Raw genomic sequence first — 18,336 nt, 5'->3', positions numbered from 1 at the left:
GTTCTTTCTGCTGGAAAAGTGATGGCAACAGTTTTTTGGGATAGCCATGGAATTATATTCATAGACTATCTTGAAAAGGGTAAAACCATTACAGGAGTATAGTATGCGACTCTACTTGACAAATTAAACAATGAAATTGAAGAAAAACAAGCCTCATTTGAAAAAGAAAGAAGTCCTTTTTCACCAAGACAATGCTCCAGCACACATCTCAGCAGTTTCAAAAAATCCATGAATTGAAATAGGAACTGATTGAGCACCTACCCTACTCACCAGACCTGGCCCTAAGTGACTTTTTCTTGTTCTCTAAGCTGAAAGAAGCTCTTAGGGGACAAAGGATTTCTTCAAATGAAGAGGTAATCTACTTTATCAACAGTTATTTCGAAGAGAAAGACTCATTGTACTATTTGGATGGTTTAAAAGGATGGGAGCATCACTGGATCAAGTGTGTGGACTTACAAGGAGACTATGTTGAAAAATAATAGTCAGCTTGGAAGGTAAATATAATTTTTTTTTTTGTTATGTCGGAAACTTTTCAGACAACCCTCATACCATGGGATAGGACTCTACTGTAAGACATTTTGAACAATTTCCACCTACTAAAGAAGTTTAAAAGAATATCTTTTAATAACAACTAAGAAAATTCTAAATAACAATGAGTACATTTTAACTCTTTCTCTAGTTGAAAGCGATAGTGACCTGCCAATTAAACTGCCACCCTCAATAAAAGAGAAATTGCTCTCTCACTAAAAGAGCAAATAATAAAAATGGCAGCAAAAAATTTTTCAGACATTTGAAGGTCTAACGGTTGGCTGGTTTTGCTAGTAAATATCAAATAAAAATCAGAACAAAAAATGTTAAAATATGGTTGCCTAAAACTTTGAGATAAGCAGAGTGGACTTCAAAAAAAAAAAAAAACCTCCATTATATAACATTTACAAAAATTTGGGACTATGCAAAAACTTGAACACAAGCGGAAATTCGAGCTAAGCGTAGTTGAGATATCAAGGGTCGACTGCATATAAGTTATTCAGATTTCTATATGTTATCTTTCATTACTAGTTCTTTTGTTCTAAAAAATAAAATACGAAAAAAATTACAATGGTTCATGAACAGCAAATGAAGAAGGAATTGTCTGTGAGAAATGAATATAAAATGCAAAGAAGTGGTAGCTGGGAACATAAAATAAATTGAAATTTGATGTCCAATGAATGAACAGCAGCAGCAGCACACCAAAACGACATATCAAGAAGTGTGTAATAAGGAGTCATCTTCCACCTAATATTCAATATCTCAAAACGAAAAGTAACGTAGATTGATTGTAACAATAGTTGTGTTTGGAAGTTTTTGGCAACATTAGCAGTAAAAATGTTTAATGACTATGCAGCTTAGATGTTTAGTTGATTTTGAAAAAATAAAATTAAGTCCTCTGTTGGTAAAAAATTAAATTATTTAACTGCGTTCAGAAGAAGAAGCAAATAGTTCTTTAAAAAATATCAAAAGAAGAAACAAGGTAACATTGAAATTCATAAAAAAAGGTTAACACATTTAAGTGAAAAACTAAAACTGAACTGTCAAAATAGAAGTTCATTAAATTCCTAATTTCAAGCCAAAATTTATTATACAATATCGTATTATGTCAAACCTATTTCCTTAAAGCTGATTTTGTAGTTTTGCCTTACAAATCAAATTCTCCCACTCTTTGAAAACAGTTCTAACACATTCTGCAACAACTTACGTGGCATGTTTTCTGGAAACTGGCACTGAGAGCCTCTCACTACTATATTATTGGACTTCCATGTGAACTCCTACAAAACAAAGGTAAAAAATTAGAAAAAATACAATGTGTATATATAAGTAACACTATCATATACTGTACTTGTAACCTGGACAATTCAATCAGATTGAACATCACAACTCAGTTCAATAGGCGCCATAGGCAGTTCTATGATACTGGTAGACAATAAATTTAATAGCAATATAAAATTGAACATAAATTTGCATTCCTTCTTGTTCAATTTTATATTGCTATGAAATATATAGTTTAAACTAATAATGGATATGGAGGGGGGGGGGAGAAATACTTCCAAATGAGTAAGACTTATGCATCTGGGAAAACTGATAATTACAATATCATGAATCAAGTTATTACTATACATAGTTGCACATATTCAATATAAAAAAAAAAAAAAACAAGATTGAATTTATGTGACATTACTTTCATTAGCACTAACTGGTTCTGATGTATTATTTCCAATTTTCAAGGTTTTTATCTTTGTAAGCAAGTTTAGTAACATTTCATAGCTTTTCTTAAAACTAAAGAATTTGAAATTCATTTTTCATCAACTGTGAAAAAAAGAAACGACAATCAAAACTATTAATTTTTAGCACCCCTTGATGGCATTTTATGTGATGTATCTGCCATGATATGGCTCACTCCACACAAAATGCAGATTGACTATGATGAGGCAAGATGATTTACACAGACCCATCACTTTCTATTTTTTTAAGGGAAGAGGATAAAGAGTATGTATTCAATGGATATTATACAAAAAAAAAAAAAAAAAATGCCATATGTTTGAGTACATGTAAATACATTATTTTCTTAAAGTCAAAGGAGCCCCCCTCCCCCTTAAATGACATGCCTGAATGTCCATGAGGTTCATCATCTATCTCCAAGTCGACCTCCAACACACTGAGGGATGGAAAAGATACTTTTATTGTTATTTTTTTTTCTTCAAATTTTAACTTAAACTTCAAGAACATTGATCAGCTTTGAGATATTTGCTAGAATCACAATACCCACCACGCTCCATTTGACTGACTTTTGGCCTATTTTTCAGAGGGGATTTATATTTGCATTTCATTGCAGTGCTATACATTGAGTATTTCTGAGAAATTATGAAAACAATTTTTTATTTCCTAATTTTGTGGAAAAATTCCACTTAAACATATTTTTAAGAGAGTAACGATTGTCGTACAAATATATTTCTGCTAAAAGGTGCAATATTTTAGAGCTATATGTACTACGTAGTGATTTTACTCAATAAATGAAGACAGGACATAAAATAAAAAGATTTTTTTTTTTTTTTAAGAAAGTCAGGTGTAAATCAATTATTTTACATAATTCAAAATAATGTATGGAATTAGAATTGAATGGTTTTAAGTACCAATATATGCAAATTTAGATTTATTCACACATTCTTTGATTAGAAATCTTTAAATTTAAGCATCAACTTTGGCAGTGTTTAATTTAATTTTTTTTAATAGTTTTTTCCAAAGGCACTTTTTCTTACCTCTAAGTAGTTAAAAATAATTACTCTTGCTTGAAAATCTTAGCTATTGTTTGTAGAAAAATAGAATAAAAAATGCATACATATTAAATACTAAATGAAATTATTCCAACTCGTATAAAATTAGAATTTTGCATAAAAAGTTAGTATATGGAGAAAAACAGCATATCAAACAACATATATCAGATTTTAAAACTAATATTATCATTTTTGAAATTATGTACCTGAATGTAGGGGCAATAATCTGCTAAGCTGACAGACCCACCATATTTTCCAATTTCAGAACTTGGTACACCAGGAATGTCATCAAAATTCTGAAAGAAATGTAACAGCTTTTTAATACAAAATATTATTATTTTGGTAAACTAAATTAGATAACATTGATATAAAGAAATAATTCTTATTGTACAAGAAAATATAGTCCAAAACTATAGATTTCTAATGACTTAAAGTGAAGAAATCACTTGCTATTCTAATTTTAGAATAAATTAAACCTTCCAACCTTGTAAAGCACATACATAACAGTTATATAAATATAATTAAGGGTTAACTAAGTCACAATTTAACGAAAATAATCTATACTAATATTATAAAGAGAGAGGGTGGATTTTTGTGTGTTCATATGTTCGAGGTAATCTCTGGAACCATAGCAACTATTTGAAAAAGCCCTTAACTATGTGAAAGGTGCATTATTACTGAATGACATAGGCTATAAATGATGCATGTCTGTATTTATAGTAATTTTTTAAACCAATAGTTTGTCTACGCCACCAGTTTATGCTTCACATAGTTTTATTGTTATAAGCGTAAAATCTATCGCTGATTATCTCGCACCTGCAATGCTTGAATAATCGCAGATTCTCTTGGAACTGAACGCTGGGGGAAGGGAACAGGTGAGAGAAAACAAAATTACGATGGCGGCATAAGAACCGCCAAAACTTTCACATGCATCTGAGGTTGCGGAGGATTAGGCATATAGCCTTCCATCATCTTTTAAAATTGTGAGTCATTGAGAGTCGCTGGTTGTTTAAGCATAAAAGATTATTTAAACAAATTATAACCGAGATTCCCTTTGAGCAAATAAGTATTTGAATTCAAGTAGTGCAGACAGACAATATTAATCCGTGTTTCTAAAATTTGTAAATTTGCCTGCATTTTGGCCTATCTTTTGAAGTTTTTTCATCTATACTAGTATTATAAAGAGAGAGGGTTTATTTTGTATGTTGATATGTTCCGGGTAATCTCCAGAACCACTGCACCTATTCAAAAAATTCCTTCTTTGTATGTAAGGCACATTCCTGCAGAGTGGCATCTATACTAATATTATAAAGAGCGGATTTTGTATGTTTATATGTTCCAAGTAATCTCCGAAACCACTGAACCTATTTGAAAAAATCCTTCACTACATGAAAGGCGCATTTTTACTGAGTGACATAGGCATTTAATTATGCATATATGTCTTTATGTGAATTTTAAAATGTAATAAGTTATCTTTGCTACCAGTACGTTCGTTCTGTTTTGTTCTAATATATATAAAAACAAATTCTGATTTCATATTTTGTTTGGTAAAAAGTCCTCTTAGAGCGATATGCTGAGGAAGAGAAAAGGTATAACGTTGTCTGCTTAAGAACCAGCAAAAACTTTATCTGAATGTAAGACTGCTTCTAAAAGTTGCAATTTTGCATACATTACTTCAGGTATTATATGCATACAAAAATCAAAGTAAGTACGTTTCTAATAACGCAACCAAATTAGTAACCAATCAGCGACTTGCCCTATGATACCAAAATGCAAAGTAATGTTTATTGGCATACCCGGTGGAACCAAAAAATTTTTAATAAACTTACGACTGGTCAAGATCAACGAGCACACTAAGGATGTGTGTGCAAAGGTTTTTTTAAATCAATTTCTGCAATTTCAGTTATTTACTGATCACTCTAGATTTAAACTACTTTGAATGTATCCCTTTAGAAAGAATCTGTACGTTTCATAAGGCAAAATGGTCCATTTGCAAAGCGTCTTCAACAGGTTAGCCTCAAAGTGCAGGACGAATGTTCGATGAGCCAATATTTGAATATAGAAGCCGTGAATTGAACTCTAAAGAAACTAAAAGTTTAAGGTAAAGTTATAAGAGGTGTCATCTTCGTATTTGCCGGAGACTTTAATCAAACTATTCCTGTGGTTCCCTAGATGAACGCTTGCAGATATACTTCAAGCCTGTTTAAAGTCGTCTCCTTTTAGGAACTCTATACGATCTCTGTCTCTTAAGAACACTTTTTAAAGCCCATATTCATTCTATTAAAATTAAAGGCGGTATTCCAATAACTTTGTCGCGAAACTTTAATTTATTTTATGTATACAATGGAAATGGACCCCCAAGTAAAATCAACATGGAGTAATATGATTTAATGTATTATTCTTACTGGGCTAGCAGCAGGTCAGTCAGCTCATATTCCTCTAATTCCCCCCGGTCTTTGCACATTTCCATTTCTAATATAAGTACTTGCAATTTCCAATGAAAATTTCTTATGCGATTAACCATCATCGAAACTGAAGGTCAAACATACGCAATACCACTTTACATTTAGGAAGATTATATTGTTCCGGGGAAAGAAAAGTTCGTCTCTCTCTTGATTAGGAAATGAAGTGAATCAATTTCTCTCAAAACTTCATAAAAACGGAACAAAAATGTTGTATACCATGAGATTTTAAAACAAAAAAATGTGCATAATATTTATTTCAGACAGATAATTTTTCATCTCGAACAAGTTTGGGACGGGCCTCTAGTTACTTATACGGGCAAAACTACTTTATTTTCATTTTTATGTGGTACAATGAAAAACTCAGTAAAAGTATGAGAACAGTATTAGTTTCAAACAGAGATTTTTCAAGCCATTATTTAAAATTGTTTTGCTGACTTTACACATTTTTTTCGAATAAACCAAGAGTATTGAAACATATTTGATAAAAAGTGCCAAAAGAACATTTTTGATTTTTTTCTTAAAAATCAGACATAAACTGGTTACAAGCAAAAAGTTACCATTCCATAGCTGGAGCTTAGGCAGAAGTATGAGCAAATACCTAGCACCATCAATGTGTGAGCAGCAATATAAAATAACAACAAAACATGAAGAGCTCATCCTTACCTGAAACACAGGTGGGAGCTCTTTAGAGTATTCCACTAAATTACATAATGCCACAGAATCTCGACTATCGGTACATTCCGTTTCCAGGGGATCTTTCTTCACTTTATCACAGTAAGGGTGAATACTTTCCTGTCTGGTAAAAAGCAACCATGATTGAAAGGAAAAAAAAAGTGATGCAGATAGCAAAAGATATTTTTAGAGAGTAATACATTGTGATTGTGAGGCTAATTTCAAAGGTTTGAAATAGGGATTCAGGGCATGATACCAGCTATGACAAGCCTTCAGTCATACTTCAGTTATTTCAGATAGAAGACACTCAACTAAAACACTAGTGTATAAAAATATCCACTCATTTAAGTCCAGCAATCTAGAGATACCTACAGCGTATATCATTACATGGTATTAACCTAATTGGTAAACATTTTTTTTTCAAATATGACAATCCTTTTCTAAAGTTCAGTTATAATTACCAATAATAATGGTTTTTGTTAGGTAATAATCCTATTGCATATACTTAATATGAAGTCAGAAACACAGAAAATATATGAAAATTACAGGACATTATCACTAGCATTATACCATCATATCAATACGATTATTCAAAAACTTATCAAGAATCGTGAAATTTAAGTTAAAGAAGTTTTGTGTGAAGTTATTTAAAAAAAGTAAATATGTAGAAAATATAGAATACAAAATGTTTTCTTATGATATTACAGCAGTTCTTTTCTCTCACCTTATTCTACGGGAATCAATCCAATCTTTGCAGCTTTTGAACACAAAATCACAACCAAGGCCTTTTCCCCACTTCAATTCTTGGGCCATGTCATAGTTAGGCACATACCACCTTTAAATACAAACAGTAAAATGTGAAAATCATTAACTAATTTACAAAGTTAAAAAGAAAAATAAATCACATTCACACACTTTTAGTAGTTTTCAATTTAATATTTTTATTTTCAAAAATCCTTAACAACAATATACACAGAACTTTAACGAATACTTTCATAACGTAGACTTTTAATACTACAAGCACGGTATGCTTTACATTATTTTTTAAAACACCAATTACTATAAAAAAAAGTAAATAAATAAACCAATAACTCATTATAAAATGAAAAGAAAAAGGTCTACTCAATAAAAAGTAAACCTCCAGTTTTCTTTGTTTGACATGATAGTTTATGTAAGTGTTTTCCCCTCTCTTTTTTTAATAAAAGTTTAAATTTCTTTTAACTAAAAATTAAGTTATTTTAATACATTCAAGTATCAATAGCATCAAAATAGCAATATGGATAAATCCAACACTTTGAAGATATTTCAACAATGATTTCTGATAGACGCATATAGAATATGTATTCAAGCAATATCTGTATTTTAACAATGAAAAGGGGGGGGGGAGGCACATGGCTTAGAACTCTTGGTTTTAGGCCATAAGAGAAAATTGGGGAGAATGAGATAGCAAGCAGAGTATCTGTAGAGCTTCATTGATGCCAAATTATGAAAACTGTTTCTTGCTTGTCTAGGGTGGCATTGTCATAAAAAAAGTTTGCAGGTGGGATATGGTTAAATTTCAGAAGAGGATATGATAAGCTTTAGTCTTTTTCTATGATAAAAACAGAAAATTTACTGAACTTCAGAGAGGAATAGATCCTCTTATTCCTCCTGCTCCTCACAATTAGGTGACAAGATGCCACTACTTTTCCAGTAGTGGCAATTAAGCAAGTCCAATAGTTGCTACATGCATTGGACAAGCAAGAAACCAATTTCCGCTTCTTACTTCAGCCTAAATGCCACTGTTCCACACCTTCAGCTGTCCCATTCCTCCTAACTCTCTTCTATTGTCAATTCTAATACAGACGGATGCATCTAAAGAAAGCTCTGAACAAACCAGGGAAAAGTTCCAGCTGTACAAATGATTAACTGTAACCTGAATGTTATGATTTGATAGCTGTTTTTTACTATGTTTAAAAACATGAGAGTTTAACTGAATGTGTGTGTAGTATAAAAAAACAGGTGTGATAGTGGACTCAAGTAAATTTTTCTGAAGACAGTGTGAAATTTTCTGAAACTATAAGGAAGCTTGACCTTCTAAGATTCTTCAATGGGAAATAGGGATCAAATCAGCTTGCTATCTGGTCAAAAGCAAGAATCATTTTTTTAAAGCTCATATATTTCTACGTCTAAAAATGGGTACAATTAAGGAAATTTGTAATTTTTATGTGCCTACTGAAACACCCCAATATTCATCGCACATTTGTAATAATTACAAGAGATACTTGGCACCTTTGTACTTGGCAATGAAAAGAAAGTAGTTCTAAGTTTTAAAGAGAAAAATATATTCTATGCTGTATATAGGCATTTTTTTTTCCTTTCAATTTACAAAAATAAATACAAATGTATTACAACTGAAATGTGATTACAATGATACAGTTGAAGAATAAGAAAAAACATCATTACCCAGTGTCTTCCATTAGAGCCAATGTAATTCTGGAATACACTGGATTTTGAGTATGGGTGCCAGTCATAGCTTCATTCTGAGAAAAAAAAGGAAGAATGTACAAAAGCAAATACTTCCAATTAAAAAGAAATGAATTAATTTTAGAGTATGAATATAATCAACACAATGAAAACATAATAAACATAAAAAAATAACTTATATTGATAGCAAGAAATTTCTGCCAAGAAATTAACAATAGAATAAAATACATAGTATAACTCAAACTAATACAAATAAAAAATAAAAAACTATTTTGACTTCTGAGGGAAAAGAATATTTCTTTTTTTTTTTTTTTTTTCGTAAAGTAACTCTCATGGTTGTAGGAATTAAGAACTCCCTCTTATGATTACTGCATAGCTTGCTACAGGAAAATGGACAAACATGTTGTATAAGGGTTTCCAAGAGTTACTTTGAATTTTATTGATATACATCTGTGCTTTAAATATTTTATTGATATAAATCTTTGCTTAAAATTTTTAAAATATGCATGCCATATTTTAAAAATTTATTCCTTCAAGGATTTCCCACTAGGCAACAACCCTCCTCCACCAACCAAAAAAAAAAAAATAAATAAATAAATAAATAAAAAAAAATAGTGCCAAGTTGTTTTATTAAGTTGAGTTGAAGCTGCTATTAAATTATGAAACATATTGTTTTTCTAACTGTAACATTTTGGGAAAATTCATATTAGTACATACATAACTCAAGTTGCTGGGAAATAAAGTTATGTTACCTCAAAAAGTCTCTTTTCCCAGTGGGTAAGAACAGTTCCATCTTCCCCCTGATCTTCTAATTCTGCTCCTTCCAAATACGAACAGTTGAAATGAAGACGCACTTCCTCCTACAGAACAAAACAACACAAGTACAAAAAGATAGTTAAAGTAACTAATTATATAGAGTTAAAAGAAAACTGTTTCATAAAAATAAATATTTTATTGCAGACTGTTTAAAGAGCTAATAACAGATCAGAAAAAAGCAATAAAATTGATAGGTGGATTAAATTGAACCAAATAAAAAACAAATCAAAATATAAAGGACATAAATATTCTTTCCCAATTTTACAATTTTTCACCAATGTTTTCTTCTTCTTTTATCACTTTTCCCTTGGATTTGTGTCTCCACTTTTATTACGATAACAATAAATTATGCTAATCTACAGAACAGTATTTCCAATCAGGGCGCTCTAAACTTAAATTTTTGGAAGGTCAAAATTCCCAATTAGCCAAAGAGAACTTTAAATTTCGTTAATGATAAAATACATGTAGGCACATCTTGTACATCTAATGAAAAGGGACATATGGGCATTTAAAAGCTGCAATATAGCAAATATGTCCGAAAATTTGCTGAATGGGCAGCCAAAATTTTAAAAATAGAGAAATTTTTAGGAGGTCCAGTGACCTCTCATTTAATTGCATAAGCCACGTAATATGGAAAGAACCATTGAGTCGAAAATATTTGGAATAGTACTTTCAATACAAGACTGGGCGTTCTGGGAGAAATCAGTGACTTAATTCCTTCAATGCTACTTAAAAGCTCTAGTCTAATAGAATGTGTAAAGTCCAAAAAAAAATAGATAAAACTTGAAGAAATTTACAAGTGCTTTGTTTAGGTATTGGGTTTACTTGGCAAAAGATACTAAAATGAACTTACTTGGACTCTAGGTGTGACCACAATCTTAACAGTCTTCTTCAGTGACATTCCTCGCACCTTCCAATCTCTCCTTTCAACTTCCCTAATGATTCGATCACTCCACTGGTGTGCTTGGATCCTAGAAAAAATGAACAAGTATTCAGTTGCAGCAGCATATGGCACATCAGGGTCAGAAATAACCAGAATTATCTGGTTTTGGGCTTTAGCTTTATGAATATCTCAATATAACCATACTAATCTACCCTCATATACGTAATAGCGAGGTCACTGAAAGAGTAATGCTCTGACGTCACCAACAATGGAGCAATGAAACTCGGGCCACAGCATGATAGTTTGATAATATGTTTTGGCAATGTTTGACATGCAGGGAAAGGCTTTACTTTGACAAGGCTGAATTGGATCCAGCAACTTAACTGCTTTACTGGTAAGACCAACATTTCAGGAGAATGAAGAAGCAAAAAACAATGAACGCTATCTACTAGAGTTTAGGGTTCATCCACTGAAGTAAGGATTAAAATGTCAACTATCACAATATCACCAAACAGGCAATGGCTTCGTTAAAATGTAGAAGCAATTTTCACCCATCATACCTTGATGGGCCATTTTCTAGATGATAAGTGAATGTCCGAAACATGATTAAATTTATTTGATATTTCTAAAGCTAAAGTATATACTAAGCCCTTTTCTAAATATGTCGTACTAAATAATTCTATGGACTTAAAATGTAATTAATAAAAAATTTTGCCCATCTAACTGTTTAACTTCTTATGGTAAGTTGGGGGGGGGGGATTTTTTTCCAACTCACATAATTTTTTTTATTTACTTTAAAATTGGCTTAAGTTTAAACAGTACACATACTACTCATACATGTACATATACTGAAAAAATTTTCAAAATGAAGGGGAAGAGATTGATGGGCTACAATGTTTCTAATATGAGGTTGCAAATTCCAAACAACAAGAGTTAAAAAATAATAAAACTACTCTATTAACTACATTAAACATCTTGTTTATTTTATACACTAACTTTAAATACGTTCAAAATATATCAATATCATTTAGAATCTATGAATATTTAAGTTTCAAAGAAGATGCAGTTACACCATTTCAACCATGGCAGTCAGAATCTTAATCTCGTCTTCAAAAATACATCTTTTGCATCATTGCCAGATTTAGGTAAGGCTTTGCCATAGTGGATAAAAGGATCCACCACCATCTCTTTCTTAAAATCATCTTCAGAGTATCAAAACAAGATTTTTGTTAGTTAGTGATAAAAAAAGTTTCACTTTTAACTAAAATTTAAATAATAATTTTTAAAAAAGCTTGATAATCATGGTAATCATATATAAACTAAATAAAACTTTAAAAAATAAGAACAGAAGAACACTTGATTATTTAATACAGTATATTACTATTAGTTTTCGAATTTATTAAGTTTTGATTCATAAACTCCTCTAACTAATATTGCTTTATACTGTCAACAAGTAGATAAAAAAAACTTACCCACTGAAAACTTTTTTATTCAAAGCTACTGCTTTTTTAGAAAAAGAAAAACTCTTACACTTTATTTATCATAGGTTTTCCATTTCTTCCTCTTGGGGTGAGTGGATTCCCATACTTATCCCTAAAATATGCATAAAGGCTGACTGAAAATCCCTGCAAAAAAATCATTGCACAAAATTATTAATTCTTGCCCATATTATTTTCATTTAATAAGTAAATAAGGCACTTCAAAAATTGTAAACAGTACACAGAAGTCCAGCTTAATACGGCACAAATGAGTGCTTTACTACTTTGGGCTTCATTAATAGTATCAGTTGTACAAAATCATTTATCACACATTATATTTTGAAACATTTTATTTAATGCATAGGAAGACAAAATACACTGACAAATGTCATAAAACTCAAGCATATTCATTTTACCACAAGCAGAGATAATGATATCTTGCAAATAGTTATAATAAAATTTCTTTCATCTTCTAATGCTTTTTCAAGCATAAGAAACTTTGCCATCACACAGCATAAATTTTTAAATGATGAATAAATTAAAATGTTAATAATTAATGCCTTCATTCCATTTCTGCATTTAAAGAAAGAAAAGGATAATTCCACTTACCAAAGCATGCAAAATTTCATGCTTTACAGTTGACAGTAAAGTATCTAAGTCCTGTGGCTTTGTGGAAATGGAATTTGGGCACAAATTGGCATGACCAGCAATGGGTCTGTATGGCAAAGATAAAAAAACAAAGTAAATGAGTAGGAAATGTGACATTAAACAGTTTAAATGTAAAACTCATATTTTCAATATGTAAGTATTTCTCTACGTAAAAGTATAATGATTATTATCTTATCACTCAACTGGATTAACATTACTCAGTCGGACTTATACACAGTGCCCTCTCTAGTAGTTATGCTGCCCTAGGCGATATTGACAAGTGCGCCCCCCCCCCCCCCATTGAATAATAATAATAATAGTAATGTAATATATTAATAAAATAAAAAAGATAGTTAAATGCTCAAAATTAAAATAAGTTTCTAGTTAAATTCCAAACTTGGTTTTGCATATCAAAGCCCTGGTACACACTTTAATATAAATTTTTTAACGTTAAAGTAGTGCATTGAAACACATTAAAATTTTCAAAAGACTTTTAAATTCCCGCAATTTGCCGCCTCCAAAATTAAATTGAATTTCTAGTTATATTTCGAACTATGTTTTGCATATCCAAGCACTGGTACACACTCTGAACCATTTTTTTTAGCACTGAAGCAATTTTATGGCACTGACCACCTACCCCAGGAGCAGGGCCTGCTTACACAATAATGTTGAAAATATTCGTAATAACCATATAAGACTTCCAAAAATTTTAAAAGTAGAATATTTCAAACAATTACATATATAGAGACCAGGGCCGTCCCAAAGGGGGGGGGGGGCGAGTGGGGCAACTGCCCCGTGCGCCACAAAATGAGGGGCGCCGCAAGGCACCTTTCGTTTCGACGGAACAAAACGACATTCACACGAAATGAGGGGCGCCTTGCGGTGCCTCTCTTTGTATAAAATGCCCCGATTGTATAAAATTAGGGGCGACTTGCGGCGCCCCCTCATTTCAGGTATAGATACGTAGCCATAGACACACAAAATAGAGAATCATTGCGATGATTCTCTATTTTGTCCTATGGCACGAAAATATTCCTGTCTCTCAGTCTCCAAAACATTCATTTCCTTTGTATCATTGAAACAGATACAATTTCTGAGAATATAACTGTTTAGAATAAAAAAAAAAGGCACTTCTCATTTGTCTAGTTCTCACCAAATTTGCTTGAATTCTGCACCAGCATGCAGTGATGCAACGAGAAAATGTTTTTAAGGGGGCAATTTGAAAAAAAATGTTTTTTTTTCATTGATCGGATAGGAAAAAAGGTCAAACGGTGTCTCGTCAAAATTTTGAAACTTTTAGTTTTAAAAACTCAGTTTTAGCCTTAAAACGTGATTATAGGCCATGTTTATTGACGTTAGGGTAAGGGAGAGAGCTCAGAGACTGTTTCCGATCGATTATTTTTTTTTAAATAGATTGAAATCAATTCTATCTCCCCCTGAAGTTTTCGAAATTTAAGTTTCAAAAACGCAGTTTTAGACAAACTTTGAATATTTTTGGATAGGAGGATCCGGATCATCTCCCAGGAAAATTGTTCAAAATTATGTTCAAAAAATTTAAGCAGTGTTTTACTTTCAGGGGCTATCCCACTTAAATTTTTTGTAAGTGTCGTTTGAAAAACCCATTGCTTGTGATATTAAAGAAAGACGGCATGGGGACGAATATTTTCTTAAACTAAATTCTTAAAAGCAATTTTTATAAGGCCATATTCTGTAATATTAGGGCCAGTGATTTTTCGAAATTAGAGCTCTAAAAATGCAACTCTGGGAGATTTTTGGTGTTATTGAGAATTTGTGGGCTTCTCTATGAAACTTACAAATATTTGATGCAAAAGAATAACATCTTTGTTTATAACATATAAGAAAGCTGATACTAAATTGGTACAAGTAAAACTAAAAAAACTCTTGAAAAGAATCCAAATCCCCTCCCCAAAAGAATTTTTGGGGCATTAATCTTTTACAAATATTAAAAGAACAGATTCATTGCTTGTGTTTAAATTTGTATTTTGCATAGCCCTTTGATTGTTTTGTTTATCAATATGTAAGAAATTCAAGCATGTACTATGCACTGATGCTATAACTAATTTGATATTTCTGTGTGTATAAGGGGGGGAGGGCGCCAGGAAACTTCGCCCCGGGCGCCGTCAGCTCTTCGGACGGCCCTGATAGAGACTAGAATTTGGGAATATCAACCGTCTTGTTATAGTTAAAAAGCATTTTGAAATGAAAACAATTCTTTCAATAGCGAAAATAAAATATAGCTTCAGTATTACATAACACAAGACAGTTATAATAACATAAGATACAGTAAAACCCCTCCTAACGGACAACCCTCTTATGCGGACAATTTTTAATTCCACCGATTCCAAAGCAAATAACATTATCAAACCTCTGTCCTGCGGGCACCCTTCTATTGTGGACAAAAAATTTTGTCCCGATAGTATCCGCATTTGAGGAGTTTTACTGTATTTTTCTTCTTCCCTCACATAACTTTTTTCCCCAAAAAACAAAATCTCTCAAGAATTACTTTTCCTTTTCCTCCCTATTACTACTCTTAACTTTTAAAACCCCTTCTCATCTAGGAAGCAAAATTTAACAAGAATGACAAAAGTAGTGCATGCCTGAAGTACTGGGGTAGCTTTAGCCTAGAAAGAGAGAGGAAGCTGTCCATAACAGCCCTTACCTATATATATAAACATTGGTTGGTTGGCAACATTGTTAAAGCCAAGGGCTATGTGGGGGCTGACCCCCCACCCTCACCCCTTGCTGCACACCTGCTAAAAACATTTTACAAATAAATGTCTGCCTACCTGTGATTGCAAAATATTTTCACAAAAATATGTCAAATTCAATTACATTTGAGGCAGTGAGAAGCAAAGGGATGTAAGTGGACATTTCCAAGTTTGGAGTAAAACACATAAAGATTACGACCTAGGTAGGCTTTCATTGGTTTTTTTTTTCTAAATCCTGCTGTACAGCAGAACTTACCAGGGCTACTAGCACTATTTCTTGCCCCAAGACAGAGGAGGGGTTCACCTACCATTGTACTGGTTATCTCCAAATTTTTTATTTTGCCACTTGCATCCCTTTGCTTCTCACTACCTCATTTATACGGTTTTCTGTTTTATTCTTGGAATTTTGGCAAAGAAAAAAGAGCATTCCAAGTATATGTTTGAAAATGTTAAAAGTTTTTCCTTTTGGAGTTTCTCTCTGTTATGAGCGGAGCAAGAAAGAAAGTTTTGCTCTTCAGAAATATTTAAATTTAGCAACAGAATATATTACCTTTAAAATTCAAATACAGCTAACAAATAAGCTTTTTCCTCACTGCATTACTGGTGCAGATTGCAGTTGCCCCAAGAAAACTGCATCCCTTATTTCCCAATACAAATTCAAGACGATTAATTGCCAACCAAATATCTCGCACTACTTTCAGTTAAGGATTCATTGCAGAGAAAAAAATTAATTTCTTTGCAGCTTAAATTCAACAAAACTATAAATAAGGAGACTGAAACAAACCCAAGGTTTAATACTTCAAAAGTTCAAGTCCTTTGCATTCATTTCCAATCTTATTAACACTCCGTCGGGCGCAATATGTTGTAGAACATGATCGGGCGCATTGAGCCTGGGAAGCACACTTTGAGCTACTGATCTTTTCTACGCAAGTTCACATTTTCTTACGAAAAAAATGTCAACTACAAACACCAAAGAAGAGAAATAAAAGTTTTTCATGATTTTCGAATGTAACAAGTTTATTTGAGAAAATGAATATACATTTTTCCATAAGCTATTGAGGGCGCTTGGCTAACTAAAGAATTCGAGGTGTGCCTAATAGATCAGTTGCGCCCTACGTAGTGTTAAAAACTCTTCTTGCACCAGAACTAAGCATTACTTTTTCAAAATAATCTGCATTGTTTATGATACAGAATATACTGTTTGAAAAAAAAAACCTGTTACATTAAGTCATGTTAATTTATCTCTAAAAACTTGTCCAAATTCTGATATGCAGAGATTTGTTGCAATGTAAATGTCACGTAGAATAAAAACTCATACAATTTGATAAAACAAAACAAGAATGACAAAATATTAAACAAAATTACAGTCGGAACTCCATATATCGAAGTAGCAAATTGCCAGAAAAAAAATTGATGTATAGAAATTTTGATACATGGAAACGATCTTATTTTATCATAATAGTATCCTAAAACATTAAAATAAAAGCTAATTTTCATGTATGAAACAAAATTTATAACTTATAGGAGCATGGGAATAAATTAAAGTTAATAATTATAAAATTAACAGAAATTACATTTTTACGCCAACATACATCTTCATATTCCTCGGCAATTCAACTTGATCGCATCATTAGGGGATTTTCGTTTTAACAATGTGATCGAGAGAAAAGTAAAAAATCAATCTACTCAACTTGAATGATTTTTACTGAAGCTAAGACTAGGAATGATAATCAACAGACGAAAGGGATAACTTGAAATTGATTCTACAGCGTTACTGGTTACAGCTAAGATTTGAAATAAACTTGAGGGAATTTAAGAACTTCAGAACGGGACAACGACAAAACTACGCACCCTTCAACCCCAGATTTCTTAGCAACCTTTAGTGAACATAATTTTCTCCATTAGCCTTCATTTTTCATGAGACAGACAGTCTAAAGTGGGAAAAAAAATCTACAAATGTGTCGAAAATGTTTTTCGATATATAGAAACAATTTTTCTATTTAATGAACATAGAAATTTGCTGGATTTTTATGTATAGAAAATTTTGATATGTGGAAGTTCGATATGTGGAGGTTCGACTGTATGTGCAAACTGAACAAAAATATAATTTTTAAATAAAGGTTATCACTTCCTTGCTCTCCATTCAAACAGGTATGCTTAAAGGGTTGTAATAATTGAAGTTTACCTATCAAGGGCAGCTTCTTGCTGGCAGTGAGCAGCATATGCTACCGTCTGCCCCTTGTGGCATCGATCCGTCTGCATGGCTGACACATAGAATACAAAATCCGCATCCTTAATTCCTGGACCTTCCGGAGGAGTCACCTGGCAGAAGTGACCAGTAGAACTGCACACTCGGCACGGCTATGAATATAAAGGAAAGAATTCAAGGTCTAGAAAATGTCAGGTTTTCACAGACAAGACATGGCATGATTGAAAATACAGTGCTGGCCAAATTATTAGACTAAGATTGTTTTCAAAGCAAATTCTTTATTGATTACATAACTATAGACACATTAACGAACAGTGAAATAATTATCTAATATTTAGTATGCATTAACATACATAGTATGCATTAAGAATGCAATTTAGTATGCCCTTGTTCTTGATGAGCATTTTAAGTTGTTTTTGGCATACTTTTCACCAGGTTTACACCATTTCTTAACTTTTTAAAAAAGGAGGTAAAAAATTGTTTACACTCACTATTATATGTACTCACATACACATACTCACTAATTACCTAAAACTAACTTTAAATATAACAGAACACACTAATAAAAAGAACAAGTGAACTGTTTAAGCTGATTGAGGTTATGTTTCTGGTAGGTAGACAAACAAAGAACATAAACAAACCAGTGTTGCCACCTGCAAACA

The 18,336-nt window shown here is 32.1% G+C and overlaps 1 protein-coding gene across 1 annotated transcript in view; it reads right to left on the bottom strand.

Annotated features, from left to right (window-relative positions):
• Positions 1-18,336, bottom strand: part of LOC129228479 (leishmanolysin-like peptidase) — a gene marked incomplete at its 5' end in the record, with an annotated part of 48,056 nt that overhangs the window by 12,763 nt on the left and 16,957 nt on the right. The window contains 10 exons of the mRNA XM_054863159.1: positions 1,736-1,805; positions 3,515-3,604; positions 6,437-6,569; positions 7,170-7,280; positions 8,891-8,967; positions 9,664-9,771; positions 10,581-10,698; positions 12,141-12,235; positions 12,698-12,803; positions 17,651-17,826. Of these exons, the coding sequence (XP_054719134.1) occupies positions 1,736-1,805; positions 3,515-3,604; positions 6,437-6,569; positions 7,170-7,280; positions 8,891-8,967; positions 9,664-9,771; positions 10,581-10,698; positions 12,141-12,235; positions 12,698-12,803; positions 17,651-17,826 (1,084 nt within the window). The remainder of the gene's footprint in view (positions 1-1,735; positions 1,806-3,514; positions 3,605-6,436; positions 6,570-7,169; positions 7,281-8,890; positions 8,968-9,663; positions 9,772-10,580; positions 10,699-12,140; positions 12,236-12,697; positions 12,804-17,650; positions 17,827-18,336) is intronic.

This window comes from Uloborus diversus, chromosome 8 (genome assembly GCF_026930045.1).
Source record: "Uloborus diversus isolate 005 chromosome 8, Udiv.v.3.1, whole genome shotgun sequence".
NCBI lineage: Eukaryota > Metazoa > Arthropoda > Arachnida > Araneae > Uloboridae > Uloborus > Uloborus diversus.
This window is presented reverse-complemented; position numbering and strand designations above follow the sequence as displayed.